Source organism: Galeopterus variegatus, unplaced genomic scaffold (assembly GCF_000696425.1).
Source record: "Galeopterus variegatus unplaced genomic scaffold, G_variegatus-3.0.2 Scaffold4253, whole genome shotgun sequence".
NCBI classification, from domain to species: Eukaryota; Metazoa; Chordata; class Mammalia; order Dermoptera; family Cynocephalidae; genus Galeopterus; species Galeopterus variegatus.
Window position 1 is genome coordinate 111,598 of NW_007730364.1, and position 18,118 is coordinate 129,715.

Sequence of the window (18,118 nt, forward strand, 5' to 3'; positions counted from 1 at the left end):
AGGGCAGGGGACTGGGGGGGGGAGCATCTGGCAGCCCCTTTCTCACGTCGGGGTGAGGCCAGCCTGGGGTGCAGGCCTTGGAAGAAGGCCCATCCCTGCCCCACTGCCGTCGCCCACCCCTCTCTCTCTCTCTCTCTCTCTCTCTCTCTCTCTGCCCCTCTGTTAGCTGGGAAGGGCAGAGGCGCCCACCTGCCCACCAGCTGGAACCAGGGGAAGCGGTCATAGAAGGGGTCTCCACCGATCACCACGTTGTCGCAGTCCTCGATGACGCTGGAGGGCACCTTTGCTGCCCGGTCACACATCTCCCGCATGAGGTCCAGGCGCTGCCTGCAGGGGCGGCAAGGGGCGGTGTGGGCTCAGGCCGAGCTCCCAGCGGCATCACGTGCCTCGTCCTCCCAGGACAGCAGCCAGCCGAGCTCCAGCCACAGCCCAAGGTTGTCAAGGCTCAGGGGTCTGCTGGACAGAAACCCCGCCCTGGCCCTCGGGACTGGCCGCCCACGAGTAATGTTCCTTCTTGCTCCTGCCCACCCCTGGTGCCTCCCGTGTGGCCCTGCAGGGCATGCCCTGACTCTGCCTCCAGGGAGCCATGAGTGAAGTTCAACTCTTCTTTCAAAGGCATGCCCTCCCCCTGTGGCCCCTCAGTCACCTTCCTAAATGAAGATCCAGAACCAACAGTGGGTGTGTGGGGTGGCAGAGGCAGAGCCTCGGGAAAGACTCTTGTGGTGACAGTGGGCAGATGGCGGCTGACTCCCAGCTGTCCTCCTCGCCCAGCCCCTCCTACGCCTTCCCTGCACTTGGCTGAGGGCACCTCCTCCCGCAGTGTCAGGACAGAGGGCGAGGGGGTTCCTTCCTCCCCCTCTCCCCGCCTCTGAGCTCTGCTGGCTGCCGTGACACCGAGCCCCCTTCAAGCCCTCTGAGCTTGTCCGCAGCCTGGCAGGTGCCCCCCATGGCCTGCCCCCACCTCCCGACAGCATCATCATGACTTAGGTCTGCCCAGAGCCCACTCGCCCCATCCACACGTTCCTCCATAAGAAAATGCCAAAATGTACTTTTTGTGGCAGGAGGGGACTATGGATTCTGTAACACTGGACTCTATTCGCTTTTTTTTCCTTTCGATTTTAAAAGAATTAAAGCAGGAGAAACAGCTACCTCTGCAGGTGCCCACTGTGAAACCTGTGCCCATCTCTGTTTCCATGGCCTCAGCAGCCCAGGCCCAGAAGGAAGCCCCCACCCGCCCCGCCGTGCCCCTCAGCTGTCCGCAGCCACACCTGAGTTTCTCCAGCGTCCAGTAGTGGGTGGCTCCATTCTTCTGGTCCTGGACCTCCACGGCCACGATGGTGCGGGGAAAGGGGCGCGTCTCTCGGTCTTTGGCGGCCTCTGGGGGCAGCAGGTCTGGGGGCAGCGGCGAGTAGAGCGTGTCCGTGAGCAGGACAAACTGGAACTGGACCTGTGGTGGGCGGAGGGTGACCACTCATCAGCCCCTGGCGGGTGGGGGCCATGTCCCAGAAGGGCTTCCTTCCCACCTCCCAGAGATCTCAGCTGCCCGCCCCACAGTGGTGCACCAGAACCTTCCAACCAGCCACTGGGGGTGACCACGTGGTCCCCTGCTCGCCCACCTGGCTACCATCTCCTCTGAGCAGGAAGGCGAGGCGTCCACCCCGGCCAGTCCCAGGCCTTCCTCAACGGCCCACCCTTCCGGGGGCCCGGGTCGGGCAGGGCTGCTCCCCCCACCCCAGGGCAGGCAGAGGGGCCTGGTGCTGAGTCCTGGCTATGAGCAGCCATCCCCGCCTTGCACGGGTGACAGACAGAGCCAGCGGGGCAGAAGCCCACCTTCTTCTTCAGCTCAACGCTGATGGCGTTGGCCTCCTTGAGGAAGATGGCGTTGCCCCACAGCAGGTCCCGCAGGGACGTGAACTGGTACCACTTCCACTTCCGGAAGGCCCAGAGCGCCAGCTCACACTCCCTCTCTGTCCACTGGACTGTGGGGAGAGGCCACACGTGGTCATCGCAGGAAGGCCATGACACTACCTACCACACCCCGCCCTCTGGAAGGTCAGACTGGGTCCGTCACTCCAGGGGGCTCCCAAGCCAGCCCTGTGCCTGACGCTCACGTGGCTGAGGGAGGGGTCAGCCACACGAGAACATCAAAGGCCACCGCAGCTAGAGACGGACAGCAAGGGCAGGCTGGCCACGCAGGAGGGACGGGTCCAGGCCCCTCTCTCCCAGGTTCTGCAGCTCTGGACAGCCACCCCTGCTGTGGCCTGGGCCAGCGGCTCCATGCTTGGGTCCCTGACTTCACACTAACTATTCTGGGTACGCAGAAAAAAAAAACAGCAAAAAGATGTGCCACAGCCAGCAACAAGAAAAGGCTCCACAGGCTCCGAAGAAAAGAGGCCATCAGCTCCCCGCGCGTGAGCGTGACTGAGAGTCAGGCTGAAGGTCACAGTAGGGGGGACAACACTGCCAATGACAGCCACAGGAGCCATTTGGGGACAGCAGTGGGATGGGGGACCCACAAGAGAGGAGGCAGGAGACAGACTGGTGCTGCAGGGGTGGGGCTAATCCATACGCCCTCTCCCAGCACCCTCACCCTCCCTGTCCACAGGGCCCTGCAGGGACACAGGAGGGACCTGTCCTTGTGCCAAGGCCCTGCCCCTCCTCCCAGCACATCCCCACTGACCTCCAGCTGTCCCTTCCCATCCAGAGACCCAAGCTTTGGAGCAGGGAGGAGCCTAGTGGGGCAGACGCATTTAGAGGACAGGAGAGACCAAGGTCACACCAGCACAAGATGCTGACCAGCTGGCCAGAGGCTGAGACGGACTCAAATCCTGACTCGACTCCACCAGCCGATGCTGCCTGTGGGCTGCCCTCACCCCAGGCAGCCTGAGTCAGCTGGGTCGGCCACTGAGCAAACACTCAGGAAGGCAGTCCTGAGGCGAGGGTCACAGTGGGCCTCGTCCTGGGTGTCCACCAGCCACATGGCCGGCAGGACAGGGTGAGTGGTGACTCCTGTCAGCAACGTGTGTGTGCACACCCATGTGCACACTCATGAGCACGTGTGTACGTGTTTGCACACAAGTATGCGCGTGTGTGCACAATGCGCGTGTGCACGGAGGTGTCGGCCACCCCTGAATCCTGCCTCAATGGTGCTTCGGGGGATAAGGACCCCAGGGCACAGGTGACAACCAGCTGACCTCCAGGGAGGGGCCTGGGGCTGCCTCTTCTCCAAGGCCCTTCCCCAGCCCAAGGCCCAGGCCCTGCCCCCTCCATGCTCCGCCCAGCACCCTCACCTTCGTCCTCCGGCTCCTCCTCCTCCTCGTTCACCTCCGGGTAGTACCTGGAGCCCATCTGCTTCTGCAGGGCCTCCAGCTTGCTCTCGTAGTCCTGCGGAAAGATGCTGGCCGTGTGGCTCCACCGTGGGGACTGAGGCCCTCCACAGCCCTTCCTCTGGGCCTTTCATCTGCATCCGGACGCAGCCTCACCACATCCCCCTGCTCAGGGCTGGGCCAGGCGAACAGAGGGGGCCAAGGGAGACCCCTTCTGGTGTGTCGGGGCCTGGCGGGGCATCCTCACCAGCCTCTGCTGCTCCAGCAGGTAGGTGGCCTCCTCCCGCTCCCGGCGGTACTGGTCCTCCAGCTCCTGAAGCCTGCAAGGGGCAGCAGGGTGAGTGCGGGCAAGCAGGCGGGCAGCACGCGTGGCGGGGGCGGCAGGCGCGGGCCTCACCTCTGCTCCATCTCCTGCTTCATGTCGATGCCCTGCTTCTCCAGCAGCTCGCGCTGGGCGAAGGCCCAGTCCACGGGCTCGGCGGGCGTCTCTGCACAGGGCGTGCGCTCGCGCTCCTGCCGGGCCTGCTCAGGGTGGTTGAACCGGAACACGTGGCTCTTGCCCATGATGATGCGGTTTCCTGGGAGACACAGGCATTCACAGGTCTTGGGTGGCCTCGAGGGGTGGGGGAAGGGGAAAGGGGGTGCAGGCACTTCCTTGAACTGGGCCTCCCAGTGCCACCCACCATGGGAAGGCCCCCAACCCCTAGGAGCAACCCCACCTGTTCCAGAGTCCCAAGCCACTCCTTCCCTGCCCCTGACTGGAATCTGCATAGGCCTCCCCACCCTCCTCCTAAATCCACCCCTCAGGCTGCTCTCCACTCAGCAGCCAGTGACATTTGCAAACCACAGATCTGGGGCCTGTGCTACGCTCCAATGTCCCCACAGTGCTGCGCTCCCCGGACCAGCCTTGCCTCCTGCCCTTGGGCCCTGGCCACCCACACCGGCCCCAGACACTCCTATGCACACAGCCAGGACACTCCCTCCCTCCCTGACACATCCAGGGTCTGGGGCTGCGTGCACCCCCAGGGCTGAACATGGGCCCCCGCAGAGCACTACTGCAGGGTGCTGCATCACAGGCTGGAAGGGCCCTTCTCTTCCCATCTGTCTCCCCATAGACTGGAAGCAGAGCCAGGCACCAGGGTCAGGGGCCGCGAGAGGCCAGTGGCGAGCAAGAACTGGCAGGCAATGACCACAGGGAGGCACAAAGTCTCAGAATCGGGCCTCTGGGGCGTCGGCTTCTGGCCAGCCCCTCCCACCCCTTTTCTTAGGGCCCACCCAGTGTGCAGGGCCCTCCAGAGCAGAGACATCCCACCAGGCCAGTGCCTGCTGTCTTCGGACAGCCCTGTCTTGACGAGCTCTCTTTGGATGGCCCAGTCTCCTCCAACTTCCTGAGGAACCGCAGCTCTGCCTGCGGGTCGGTCCTCCCTCTGGCCCCCTCACTGGCCCCCTCAGCTGGTCACTTCCTCCGACTTCCCTGTCCTGCAGTCCACAGGTGGCAGGCTCAGACACCAGGAGGGAAACTCCACGCCGGCTTCCCCTCTCAGCCCAGGCCCTGCCCTGAGCCCCATGGGCCCCGGGGCCAACCCCGAAACAAGGAGAATGGGAACATGGTCTGTCTGAGCTGCCATCACCAGGCTGAACCACACAGCTTCCCCACTGCGGACGTGGCAGTGCCAGGCATTCAGAGGTCTGGTGCATCTCTCCTGCCAAAGCCTCCCTAGGACCCCCGAGGCAGCACCTCTGAGCCCCGGAAACTTCTACTGGAAGCTAAAAGCCCTTCAGGGGTGGGCAAATGGGTGTCACCTCCAGCCTCCTGCTCCCTCTGCATCCCCCAAGCTGGGGTGGGGGAAGGGTCTTCCTCATTCCAAGCCAAGAGCTCAACCCTGGCCAAAGTGGATGGATGGTCCGTTTTATGTGACAGCATGGCCAGGCTACAGCACCGGTGATCCAGTCAAACACTACCATCAGACACACTCTGTACACGTGGTCCACATACAGTCAGCTGGCTGCAGGTAAGGGAGAGGACCCTCGAGAAGGGGGGTGGGCTTCATACCATCACTAGAAGGCCTTAAGAGCAAACAGGCTCCCCAAGGAGGAGGAAGCCCCACCTGCATTCTGCGAGTCGCCCGCTCCTGCCCATGGATTCAGACTACCCCGGCCAGCCCCGTAGTCACATAAGCCGATTCCTTGCAGTAAGTCTCTTTGTGCGTACGTACACGCGTACGCGTGGGTATGTGTGTATGTGGTCTCGATAAGGATCAGTCTAGTCTACTTGCTTCTGTTTCTGTGACAGAACCCTAATCGTACACGCAATAATGACATCACTCAGGAGAGCCACCTTACAGATTCTGGCCTTTCTAAAGAAGGGACTTTAATGCTGCATTTTTTAACGTCGGGGGCACAGTCCCCACCCAGCTGACCACAATACAATGCCTTGGTTCAGGGAAGCATCTGTCCCCCTGCCCTCTGCCCCCGCCCAGCCCCACCAGGGCAACATCCAGAGCCTCTTCCTGAGCAGATCCCACCTTGGCCCCCCACTCACCCCACAGCATCAACTCAGTACCAAGGGGTCCCAGAGTTCTGTGGAAGGGCCTGCCACTGGGTGCCCTGAGAGGGGGGCAGTGAGGAGCCATGAGAGATGGCAAGGTGACCGCAGCCCCTCCCCAAGTGCCCCATGGCCCTGCAGAGCTGTGGTTCCTGCTGGAATCAGGTGGGCACGGGAAGGGCCTCAGCCCACGTCCTGGCCAACCCACAGCCCCTCACATGCCCAGGCGCACCTGACCGCAGGATGCTGGGCTCCGTGACTTTCTTGCCGTTGACATAGGTGTCTGCCCCGTCGCAGGGCTCCAGGGTCACCACGGCTGCAGGACAGGTTGGGGGGCACAGAGGAGGACCGTGAGAGCCATCACCTGCAGCGGCTCAGCTCACCTGCCCCGTTGTGTCCCCACCCAGGCCACTCTCCTAGCCACGTAGCTGCAGCGGCTCAGCTCACCTGCCCCGTTGTGTCCCCACCCAGGCCGCTCTCCTAGCCACGTAGCTGCAGCGGCTCAGCTCACCTGCCCCGTTGTGTCCCCACCCAGGCCACTCTCCTTCTAGCCATGTAGCTGCACCACTGGCGACACCTTCTGTGGCCTCAGAGGAGCCTGAGGGGTCTCAGCCCACTTAATAGAGGAGGAAAGTGACCCCGGGATGGAGACGCATGTGCCCAAGTCAGAGTCAGGGAGCCCTGCTGGGCCTGACCTCCCAGTCCCTGTCCAGCCTCCAGTAGCTGATGTGTCCCGAGGGCTCCCCTCTGGGCTTTGTGCCCTCTCACACAAGAGATGGCAGGGTCTTTGCAGACAGAGGAGAATTCTGGGAGAGACAACCACCGCCAACACTGTGTAGGGCCACCATCCTGAGGTGGCCAAGTTGGGCAGCAGGCTCGGTCATCGGGCTGCAGATTAGAGGCTGGCCAGATGCCTGCCTGGAGATGCCCTGAGCTCAGGGGCCATGGGCACTGTGATGGCACCATGATGGCAGGCCCATCACCAAGATGGGCATCACCGGGTAATAGGACTGCCTTGCGTCACCTTCAGGAGGGAGGCCAGTGGGAATGGACAGACAGCCACCCTACCACCAACGGGAAAGGAAAGCGTGGTCTAGCCGTCACCTGCAGCGGCTCAGCTCACCTGCCCCGTTGTGTCCCCACCCAGGCCACTCTCCTTCTAGCCATGTAGCTGCACCACTGGCGACACCTTCTGTGGCCTCAGAGGAGCCTGAGGGGTCTCAGCCCACTTAATAGAGGAGGAAAGTGACCCCGGGATGGAGACGCATGTGCCCAAGTCAGAGTCAGGGAGCCCTGCTGGGCCTGACCTCCCAGTCCCTGTCCAGCCTCCAGTAGCTGATGTGTCCCGAGGGCTCCCCTCTGGGCTTTGTGCCCTCTCACACAAGAGATGGCAGGGTCTTTGCAGACAGAGGAGAATTCTGGGAGAGACAACCACCGCCAACACTGTGTAGGGCCACCATCCTGAGGTGGCCAAGTTGGGCAGCAGGCTCGGTCATCGGGCTGCAGATTAGAGGCTGGCCAGATGCCTGCCTGGAGATGCCCTGAGCTCAGGGGCCATGGGCACTGTGATGGCACCATGATGGCAGGCCCATCACCAAGATGGGCATCACCGGGTAATAGGACTGCCTTGCGTCACCTTCAGGAGGGAGGCCAGTGGGAATGGACAGACAGCCACCCTACCACCAACGGGAAAGGAAAGCGTGGTCTAAAAATAGTGTTCCACCCCAGGTCTGGGCTCACTCCTTATGCTCTCTGTCCTCTGCCCGTGGACACCACCCACGCTTCCTGGCCAGCAGCCCTGGCACAGGGCAGCCCACCCATGTCCCCTGCTCAGAACCCCACCCATGACCCCACACCCCCACCCTTCATAGAGGCGCAGCTCCCTGAAGTTGCACCCACCCCTGGCTGCAGGAGGCACCGAGCCATTTCCCAAGCACCTTTCTAATGGCAGTTGTCACTGAGACCGTCCCCAAATCTCACACATACACACATGTCCTGCCCAGAAGAGTAACTCAGGTCAACTCAGAGCTGGGAAGCTAGGAGACGGCAACAAGCCAACCTGGGGCAGAGCCAGCAAGCCTCACTTGGGCCTGATAATCAGCAGCACTGGCGCAGGGGCGGGCGGAGGCAGGCGGGGCTGCGGGGCACCGGTACCTTCAGTGCCTCCCCTGGAGTCGCTCCGGAAGACACAGTGCTCCTCCTTGATGAAGTGCCCGCTCAGGACGATGTCCTGCCGCCGCTCCCCGTCTTCCCTGCCCACTCTGCGGGGAGGGGGCACCGTCAGCAGCACGGCCAGGACTGGCACCCCGTGATGCCGCCCCCACCCTCCTGCCCCTGCTGGCAGCTCCCAGGGAGCTCAGCTGGATCTTTCAGGAATCACCCAGGGTGCGTGTCTGCGTGGATGTGGGAAGCGAGAGTGGGTAAAAAGTTCCTTCTGTGAGGGCAGCACGGGCTGGTGGGGACGGGGAGTCCACCCCCTCCCACTGACCCCCGGGGTCCTGGCCTGGCTGGGAGGCCGCCCCCCACCTGGTGGTCCCATCCTTGATGTAGTAGAGCAGGCACTCGGACATCAGCGGGTCTTCGTTCAGGTTGACCAGATGTGGCGTCTGGGAGGACAAGGGGGTCACTGTCCTAGTGGAGCCAGCGCCCAGCACTGGCCACCCCATCTGACCTCCCCCAGGCGCCAGGCCACCACCAGTCCCAGGCCTGGCTTCTCAGGGGACACAGCGTCCTCCTGGCCTGGCAGAGAGGACAGAAGCTGTGAAGGGAAAGGCCCCCCGCGTGAGAGCCTTTGATGGACACCCAGGACCCGGAGCTCCCAGCTCAGCCGCCTCACCAGCTGGTGGCTCCCAGCCAGGAAATGCAAAACAAAGAAAGCCCTCAGCCCAGGCCCAGCCACCTTGACAGTGGCTGCGTGGGTGGGGGCCTGGCCTCCCGCACATGGCCAGGGTGAGCCCAGCATCCCAGCACTTCATGGGGAGCTGGCCTTCGGGAGGGGCTAGGGGCCCCTACTCTCAGCTCTTGGGATCCCAGGTGGGCTCTGAGTCTGTGGTGGGCCCCCGGACACACAGGCACCAGCTGGGTCCCAGCACCAGTCCTGTACCTTGTCCTGTGGGGCCCTGGGCACCAGGCTCTGGACCATAAAATGGGGCTCCAGGACCCTGTTTCAGCTGCAACAGCCCAGGAATGTGGGCTCCCCAGTGGGATCCGAGAGCTTAGAAGAACTAGGACCCTGGCCCGGGGTGGGGGAGGGGGCTGAGCGTGGGTGCTAGGGAGTGGGGAAGTTGTGACAGATGTCCCTGTCAATCCCCACGCCGATGCCACTCCTGTCCACAGCTCCACCAAAATCTGGCCAAGTCCAAGTGACCACCTCCCACCAGCCACCTGTGTGAAGACTGCCCTCTGCTCCCTGCCCCACCCTGTCCCTGGGTCAGCCACAGCAGGCCTCGCCCAGAGGGGCCAGGGACCCCCATTTCCCTGCCTCGTCCACTCTCACCCTGGGGTCTCTCTGGGTCCCCACACTCCCTGAGCTCAGGAATGCCCTCCACATGTCCCAGGCAAGAGTCCTGAAACATGGCAGAGGCACCAGGCTGGGACTGCTTCCCGTTTCCCAGCTACCCCCACTACAAATCCCACAGTGCCCCCACCAGAGCCCCAGTGCAGGGTTGTGGAGACCTGGTCATCAGACACAGGGGACAGAGCATCCCTGCCCTGAGCAGGCAGGGTGTCAAGCCAGGAAGGGCCAGGCTTGCCGTTGTGGGGCTTGGGGGATGGGGGTGGCCTGCAATGTCAGGACCCAGCTGGCCTGTGCACTTCTCCTGAGTCCCAGGAATACCAAGTTTCTCAGGACAGGGGTCTCTGGTGGTCCTACTCCTAGGCAGTGCCACCAAGGAAGCCAAAGTTCTCCAGGGTGCCTGGTCTCCTGAGGGAGCCCCACACACCCCCAGGATATGCCCCACCCCTCCAGGAAGGATGTCCAGGGAGCAAATCAGTCCAGACAAAACCAGAGGCCTGTCTGGAAGGTGTGTGGAGTATCCCATGGGACACCACTGCTCCTGCCCTGCCAGCACAGGGACCTGCCGTGGTTCCCCTGTCTCCTCCTGCCTCTGGGCCTTAGCACGTGCTGCTCCCAGCCCTGGACCAGGGCCCTGCCCAGCCCCTCCCAAGCTCTGGTCACACAGATGACCATCCACCTGTCCAATCCCCCACTGGACACTTGGTGCAGGGTAACAGCAAGCCTCGGTGGACCCAGGCAGAGGTATGGGTGGAGTGCCCAGCAAGCCTGGGGCCCCTCTGCTATATGGGACAGACCAGACTCCTGGGAGCCTAGGGACATGAGTACCGGAAAGAAGTCTCTTTTATATAATGCACTTCCCATTTGGGAAAGTTTAAGCTGGCACGTGGTGGCTTGGATGGCCTGGCGGGGTCCACAAGGATGCCCTGCACCTGGGCCCCCTTCCAAGGCCACTCTCCACGCTCCCCAGTGCTACCATCAGACAGGCAACGTCCTGACGGGCCCAGCTGAGGACAGGCCAGTGCCCAGGAAGCCACCCCTGCCAGTGTCCAGCCAGAGTTCAGCTTCCAAGGGGCTGGACTGGTCTGGCCATGTTTGGGGTGGTTACATGGGGTCTGGGCAGTAGAGTCAGCAGACAGACTTTCCCCAAGTGTGTGTGCTCTGTCCCACCTGGCCTGCTGGGGGACGCGGGATCATACACATTGAAGAAGCTGCCCAGGAGTCTCTGTTCCATTTGCGGGACCCCAGCTGGGACCAGTGAGCCAATTGGGACTGGGTGGTAGAAGGAAGTCCCTACTCGAACCCCCAGGAGGCAGCCGGCTCCCAGTTCCACGTCCAGCCGAGCCCTGCCGTGAGCAATGCAGGCTCCAGGTGGGCCCAGGCCCCACACTCTCAGGTCTCCAGCCTGAGTGTGGCTCCACAGCATTGCTCCAACCTTGGAGGGCCCAGTCTACACCTGAGACAGCTGAAAGACCCATCTGATGTCCCAAAGCCACCAGGAGCCCCACCATGAGGACATGGGGGCCATGCCTCCCACACCAAGGAAGATCTGACTGTGGTTGAACATGGCCACCACAGTGTCTGGGCCAGACCCCTGCCACACTCCCCCATCTCAGGAGCCTCTCTGGCCTCCATCAAGAACAGCGCATCACCGGCCTGTCCATGTCAAGGCAGCACCAGGGACCTGGGACCAGCTCCTACCTTTTTGGGAGAGAACACACCCAAGGTACCACCATCTTCCCTCATGGCCACGCCCATCTCGGCCAGCAGCGCTTCCCTGGGGGGACAGAGCTGGGGTCAGCACAGGCTCCACCAGGCTTCCAGGACTGGCCTCACCCCTGACTGACCAACTGACCAGGAGCCAGGCCTCTGGCCACCGTGGCCCATGGGAGGCACCCACGCTGCATCTGTCCCATCTGGTCAGTGAGTTAAGACATCCACTGATGGGACTGACCCTTTTGCACTACGTCCACCCAGGGGTCAGGTCTACCAGGCCTCAGTGACCAGCAGCCAGCAGTACACAAGGTGGGGGTCACTGAGTGAGAGGGGACAGACCTGTCCTGTGAGGAAACACCACAGCCCCAGGGTGTGGAAGCCCAAGGTTGGAGGGCAGAGCTCGGTGCTCATCCTGCCTGGGCTGTGCTGGCCGTGCCCCTCCCCCTGGGCCTCAGTTTCCCCACTGCCCACCTCTCCATCCGGATGGCTTCGGTCCGCCGCAGCTTCTCCTCCCAGGTCTCGTTGAGCTCGGCTATGATCTTTTCTGTTTCCTGGGGAGTGAGACAGAGCAGAGTGAGGGTCCGGGGCTGGTGCCGGGCTGGGGGGCTACAGAGCCCAGATCCCTTTTTGTATGAAAGATTGAGGGTAAGCTCAGAGGCCATGTGGCTTTCCTGTGGACACACCCGAGAGAACAGGAAAAAGGCAAAATAAATCTGGAGAGAGACAAAACAGATGCTTCTGGGAGACGCTGAGTGGTGGTTCCCCAAGCACGGCCGTCTGTCGCTGCCGCTGAGAGCCCGCGGTCCCCACCCCTTCTCAGGACATGGGTGAAGCTTCCCAGCACCAGCATGGTCTCTCCATTTCCTCCCCACCCACGCCCCAGGTGGGGCCCCTGCTCCAGGGTCACCCGGCTCCATCTCACCCCCACCCCGTTCCTCAGGCCAGCCTCGGCAGGGCCTCTCTGCCTTTATGCCCTCAGCGCTCGGTCCCCAGGGTCTGGGGCACAACCGTGCAGGCCTGCACTGAAATGGCTGTTCCCCGAAGGAACATGTGAATGGAAAGTCTAATACCAGTCAAGCCCATCACCGGGGGTTGGGGAGCTCAGCCCTGGGCAGGGGGCAGGCGGGTGACCGTTCACATGCAGGTGTGAGCACAGGCAGCCCGGAAGGGGCTCAGGATCCTCACAATGCCTGCCTGCCCATCCTTCCCAGTGAGTGCAGGGTCTGTGGGACACGGGGCAGAGCTGCCATGGCCTTGACAACACCCGTGGAGGGCGCTGGGGGCTGGGAGGGAGAAGACCCACTCCACACCCAGGGACTACGCGGTCACTGCGCTCCACCACGCGCCAGTTCACGGATTAGAGTCAGGGAGGGGAAGGCTGGGTGCCAGGCATCCGGCGCTGAGAGCTCCCCCTCCACACTGGCTCGCGGGGCCACAGCCATCCAGACACAAGGTCCGGGGCCTTCACAGGCACTTCCTGCCCAGCAGCAGAGTCTTGTGCAGCCCACGGCCGGGGGACCCCTGCGTGAGCTGGGCTGCCCTAGCTGCAGTGGGCAGGCTGGGGACAGGCCTCAGCTCACCTGGGTGGCCATATGCCAGCCACCTCTGCTGCTGCTTCCCTCCGGCCCTGCAGGGATGGGCTGTGCCCAAGGAGGATGACGCTCGGCCCTGACATCCGGATGCAGACTTTCCTCATTCCTCTAAGCCCACCCAGCTCCACTGGCCTCAGCCAGCCCGGCCCTCACCTTCAGCCTTTCGATGGCCTCCTCGCTGCCCGGGGCAAACAGGATGCGCTCGTGCAGGCTGGACACGGAGGCCGCGCGGCTGGACAGGGCCGAGAGCGAGGATGAGGGGCTCATGCCCACCAGGGCGTTGGTCACTGTGGAGAGATTGTCAGGGGCTTGATGCAACTCCACCCCGCCACAGTTACGGTTATTGTTCTCAAGGTCGAACACATCTACGGGGAGGAAGGGAAGGACAGGCGGACAGACAGACAGGAGGAAGAGAAGAAAGACAAGTTGGGAGACAGCAGGAGGTGGGGCCCAGAGAGGGCAAGACAGAGCCGCGGGCGGGCGAGGCGCGGCAGACCCGCCTGGTGGCCCAGGATAAGCACATGCAAGGCCCTCCTGCCGTCCCTCGCCCGCTGCTGCGCCACTCGCCCTCCGGGCAGCAGCATGGAGGCCCCTCAGCACCCCCTGAGCTCCATGCCACCCCGCACTGTGCCAGGGTTTCTGCTGCCTGGCGCCTGCATTCCAGGCTGCAGCCTCGCATCTGAGCCCTGCCTGGCAGCGCCCTGCACCCAGGACCCCAGCACTCATCCTCATCTTCTCTGTGGGTGGGCTGCCCACCCCTCACACCCACCATTGGCCTGGGTAGCCATGCACCCTGAGCTGCAGGGCGGGGCCGCACTAAACATCCAGCCTGCTGAACACAGAAATCGGCCCAAGACCATCCTGGAGAAGATGAACGCAGGACTCTCCAGAGGGAACCCCCTACTCCTCCACCACAAGGAGATCTGGGCCCACCACCCCAGGGCTCAATCAGCCTTAAAGCCCCAGAACTGGAGCTGCGACACCCCCTGGAGGGGGACGTGCCCAGGCCCCTCTTAGCAGAAGCAGACACATAGCAGAGCAGCTGCAAACCTAGGACAGCACGGGGCAGGGGGAAATTGAGGGTGCCCTATGGTCCCCAGGCCAGGGAACCAGCCCCAGGCCAGAAGAGGCACAAAAGCTGGGCAGGATTCGGCAGTGTCCACATGACAGCTCAGACTTTTGGCATATTCAGAGAGAAGGGACCTGGGGTGAGAGGGGGCAGAGGGAGGCCTGAGCCAGAAGCCAAGGGACGGGCCTGTCCAGCCCTTAAAGCCGACATTCTGACCTTCCCAGGCTTCTGGGCATACTGGGGTGGGGGGTCCACTTTCAGCTTGAGAAGAACCTCAGCTACACCCTGGCCTCCCTGTTGCTCAGTTTCCCATACAGGACACATAGGAATGAGCTGGGAACACAGGCTCGTAGGCAGAGGCGATCCCACATCCACCAGGAGGTGTCTGTGAGAGAGGGGGCTACTGTTTTCTGCCCCACAAAGGAGGGGAAAGCAGAGGAGGCGGGGGGGGGGGTCACGCCTCCCCACCCGCCCTGGGGTTCGCCCCTCTGGCCAGTGCTGCCCTAGGCCCCAACGACAAGGCTGGAAGCAGAGATGCGCAGAGCAGCAAAGGGGAATACACACATTTGGGTCCTCCGGGCACCGTGTTGGCTACGGGGGAGGAGAGGCGTGGGAGAGGGAGGAAAGACAGAGAAACAGAAGAACAGGTTTGTCTCCAGAGAGTGCGGGTGCCGGGCAGCCAGGAGCGGGGTGGTGGTGACAGGCAGAGCGGTGGGGGACTTCAGTGTGGAGATACGGGGGCTGCCACAACCCCAGCACCGCGGTCTGCCCATGGGGCTTCCAGGGAAACTGTCTCTGGCCCTCCTAGGCCAGTACCAAACCCCAACCATGCGGTTCCATCCAGGCCAAGGCCAGAGCCCTTGGCCCTCATCCAGGGCCCCACCCCAGCCCTCCACCCAGAGGTGGCTCTGCCCAGAACACAGAACAGGGAGAGGGATCTGGGCCAGAGGGGCTGCAAGAGCAGCTGTGAGTCGCCCCAGCCCACCACAGGCGGTGGGGCAGGGGTCCCAGGAGAGGCCCTGAGCCTGAAGCCCGCCGCCCTGCCCGGGAGATGCACGCAGACACTCACTGTCGGTGATGTCGCCAAGGCCCTGGGCATACAGCAGGTCCCGCAGCCGGGTCACCTCGTCCTTCAGCTCACGGATCAGCTTGTTGTTGGGGTCCTCGTTGATGATGGCATTGCAGCGGATCTGCTTGGCTCTGTCGGCATACCTGGGCAGCAAGGGGGGTGTGGGCTGTGCCCGGCACAGGTCCACACCCACAGGCCCAGGGCTGCCTGGAGCACAGCCCAGGACCTGGCCAGGGGATGGGCTCAGCAGCTGGTCCAGGGGGCTTTGGCACAGCCTGGTCCTACACAAGTCACTGGGGTGGCCTCTGGGACCACAGGCCAGAGGAGACCAAGGCTGGGGGCATCACCCTGCTCTGGCTTACCCTCTTGGGGAAACTGAGGCCCAAGGGGAAAAGAGTCAAGGTAGTGTCCTCTCCTCCCAGTGAGTCTTTTGCACATGGACCTGGGTCCCTAGGGTGGAGGTGGCAGGTCAACTACCGGGGGTCGTGAGAGTGCCCTCATGCACATGTGTCGGCGCTCCCTGCACATCAGCAAACACCACACTGGACACACACCCTTTGCTCTTTGTCTGTGGGGTGTGCATGGTTAAAAGAGGCCAGAGACCACTGACTCAAACAACCAGGCAGCCTCCCGCAGGGCCGGGGGCCCAGGCTCCTACCCCAGGACTCCCACCCTGCAGCCAGAGAGATCTTTGAAGATACACCTGAGCTCCCTTTGCTAATTAAAACCCCCCAGTGGCTCCACAGCCAATGCGTGAGTGTACACTGCTTAGCCCGGTGAGCACAGTCATCCCTTTCTGGTGCCTCAGGGGCCCTGGGCTGCCTGCAGCCCCGAAGTGCAGCCAAGGGGTGATGGGAATGAAACAGGCCCACGAAAGCCCGGGAGCCCCGGAACAGTCGCTTCCGACCTCACAGCGTCCAGGCCCTAGAGAGGCACCCCCTCACTGATGCTCCCGACTCAGGCATGGAAGGGTCCATCCCAGCCCAGGACAGATGAGGGGACCAGGGCCTGTCTCCCAGAGGACGCACCTCAGCGTGCTGAGGGTCTCGTCGTAGTTGATGTCAGCGGGGCTCAGGGCTGCCACCATAGCCGTCCTCGAGTTGCCGCCTGTGGGGAGAAGAGCAGGTGGTGCCCAGGGCAGGGTCTGGGCCCCACTGCTGTGTCCACTCCCCGCCATGAACACGACAGCAGCAGGGCCTGCCTTCTGGCTGCCCTTCGTCTCTGCACCACACGTCTCCTCTACCTCTCTTCTGGGTAGAGTTTTTCCCACATTTGGGGCCATTTTACAACAATCAGACCTCCTTTCTCCATAACAAAGAGGAAAGTTGTGGAGGTACTTACTCCAAGACAAAGACTGTTTATGTCCAATAATATTTCACACATTTGTATCGTTTTTTGTTGGAAATACTTTTTCAATATTTAACATCAGATTCCTGGCTTCAGGTAACAGGCTGTGTGAGGACAGGGGCTGTCTGATTTCTCTTCCGATGCAATGCACATGGGCTCTGAACGCAGTGACTGCGGGGCAGCAGGTGCTGCAAGGCTCAGCAGCTGGGGCAGTTCTGACAAGGTCACCGCTGGCCCCACCCCATGCTCCAGGTTCGAACAGATGGCCTTGCCTGCTTGACCTCAGGGACCTGCATCCTCAGAGCCACATTCCTGGGGTGAGGCTGCCCGGCAAGTCCCTGTAGGGACTGTGAGGTGAGGTGTGCAGGACGGGCACAGTGCCACACCAGGCCCCGGGGAGGGTTATACAGGAGGACTCCCCCTACCCCTGCCTGGGGCTGAGCCTCATCCCCAGCCCACAGCTCAGGTGAAGAGACACACCTTCCTGTGACACTCTGGTCCTCCCTCAGCAGAGCCCAGCTGCCCCAGGAGCTCCCGTCGGCCCCCTGCTCCACCACAGGCCTGCCGTGGCATGCAGTGCTAGCCCACACTGCGGATCAGCCTGGCTGGTTGTGGGGTACAGTCGGTCAGCCTGGGACCTGCGTGCCTCTGCCATGCAGTCAAGGAAGGCTAGGGCCCCCCATCCCCGGTGTCTACGTTCAGTAGGGCAGCCTGAGACTCAGTTTACCTCCCTGGGTGTCAGCCTCTCCAGCTGTAAACATAGCCAGGGAGGACCCCAAGGTTATTTCTGGGAGGGACGGGATCTGTGTTGGACACTTTTCAGTCTCCATCTCCCCATCTACCTCTCTGCTCAGAACTCAGACAGGGAGAAGGGGGATTTATGGCAGCCCCTCAAAACCCAGCAAGCAAGCAGGGCTCCCCAGAGTCATGGAGTCCCAGGTCCCTGTGTCAGATGGGGAAAACGAGGCCCAGAGAAGGGTGGGCACTTGGCCTTGGTGCCTCCGCTGACCGGATCCAGGAGTGCTCGCACCGCAGGCATGTGCTCCATGGCCCCCCTGGCCAGGCTGGTTCCCCGGCCTCGCTTGTGTTAACCCCCTGCCGGCTGCTGGCCCGGCCTCCCCTCCAGAAGGGCTGCACCCTGAACTGACGGGAGCCTCCCAGGTCACCCTTCAGCCTCAGCCCGGGAAGGGTGAGCACCCCCCCCAGGCAGGAAGCATCCTGGCAGGTGGGCACCCAGGCAGAAAGATGGGCACAGCCCAGGGTGGGGACAGGCAGACCTGAGAGATTCCTCACCCAGGTTTTCCCGGAGGAGCCAGGTCAGCACAGAATCTCGGTAGGGAATGAAATCTGTCTTCTTCTTTTTCTTGTTCTGCAGGGGAGGAACATCCAAGGTCAACCCTGAGCCCCCTGGAGGGGCAGGGAGAGAGAGAAGCGAGTGCAGGCCTGGCCATCGGGTCCCCAGAGCCGAACCCCAGGGCACCGCCATGTTCTCAGGCCACCCAGGCGTCTCCCCGCTGGAACCCCAGGGCGCCACCCCCAGGCACCTCCACTCTGGGCCAGAATCAGGGGTTTGCTACCACGTCCCTCAGGCTCCTCCCTAGTCTGTCCCTGCCGTGTGTCCGGGCCACTCGGCTGGAGCTGAGCCCAGAAGTGCTGACATGGCTGGCCAGTGTGTCCTCCCTCCGCTCTGTCACAAGGACCGATCTGAGCCCATCACCACTCCTTGAACACCATCAGTGACTCCTTCTGACCAAAGGGAAAAGGCTCCACTGCTAAATGCAGCGTTCCAGGCCTCCGTGGCCTGTGCCAGCACCTGTCCAGCTCGCCTCTCCCCTTCCACACGGAATTTCCCTCCCTGTCCCTCATCAACCTTCCTGCTGTCCTCCTGCAGCCACCTCACAAGCCTCTCCTGTTATAATCTGTCCTCCCCGCCTCTCCCG

The 18,118-nt window shown here is 62.7% G+C and overlaps 1 protein-coding gene across 13 annotated transcripts in view; it reads right to left on the reverse strand.

Moving 5' to 3' along the window:
• KIF1A (kinesin family member 1A) overlaps positions 1-18,118 on the reverse strand; it is a 72,465-nt gene that overhangs the window by 36,318 nt on the left and 18,029 nt on the right. For 5 of the 13 annotated variants that reach the window (XM_008587116.1, XM_008587115.1, XM_008587113.1 and 2 more), the window contains exons 10-24: positions 17,472-17,547; positions 15,860-15,938; positions 14,832-14,974; positions 12,847-12,980; positions 11,573-11,652; positions 11,087-11,162; positions 8,398-8,477; positions 8,026-8,132; positions 6,104-6,187; positions 3,724-3,904; positions 3,574-3,646; positions 3,291-3,384; positions 1,831-1,979; positions 1,269-1,447; positions 190-327 (exon numbers count right to left, since the gene is read on the reverse strand). In XM_008587116.1, the coding sequence (XP_008585338.1) occupies positions 190-327; positions 1,269-1,447; positions 1,831-1,979; positions 3,291-3,384; positions 3,574-3,646; positions 3,724-3,904; positions 6,104-6,187; positions 8,026-8,132; positions 8,398-8,477; positions 11,087-11,162; positions 11,573-11,652; positions 12,847-12,980; positions 14,832-14,974; positions 15,860-15,938; positions 17,472-17,547 (1,673 nt within the window). Of the gene's footprint in view, positions 1-189; positions 328-1,268; positions 1,448-1,830; positions 1,980-3,290; positions 3,385-3,573; positions 3,647-3,723; positions 3,905-6,103; positions 6,188-8,025; positions 8,133-8,397; positions 8,478-11,086; positions 11,163-11,572; positions 11,653-12,846; positions 13,059-14,326; positions 14,354-14,831; positions 14,975-15,859; positions 15,939-17,471; positions 17,548-18,118 lie in introns of all 13 variants that reach the window. The other 8 variants (XM_008587112.1, XM_008587109.1, XM_008587117.1 and 5 more) reach the window with 2 other exon arrangements.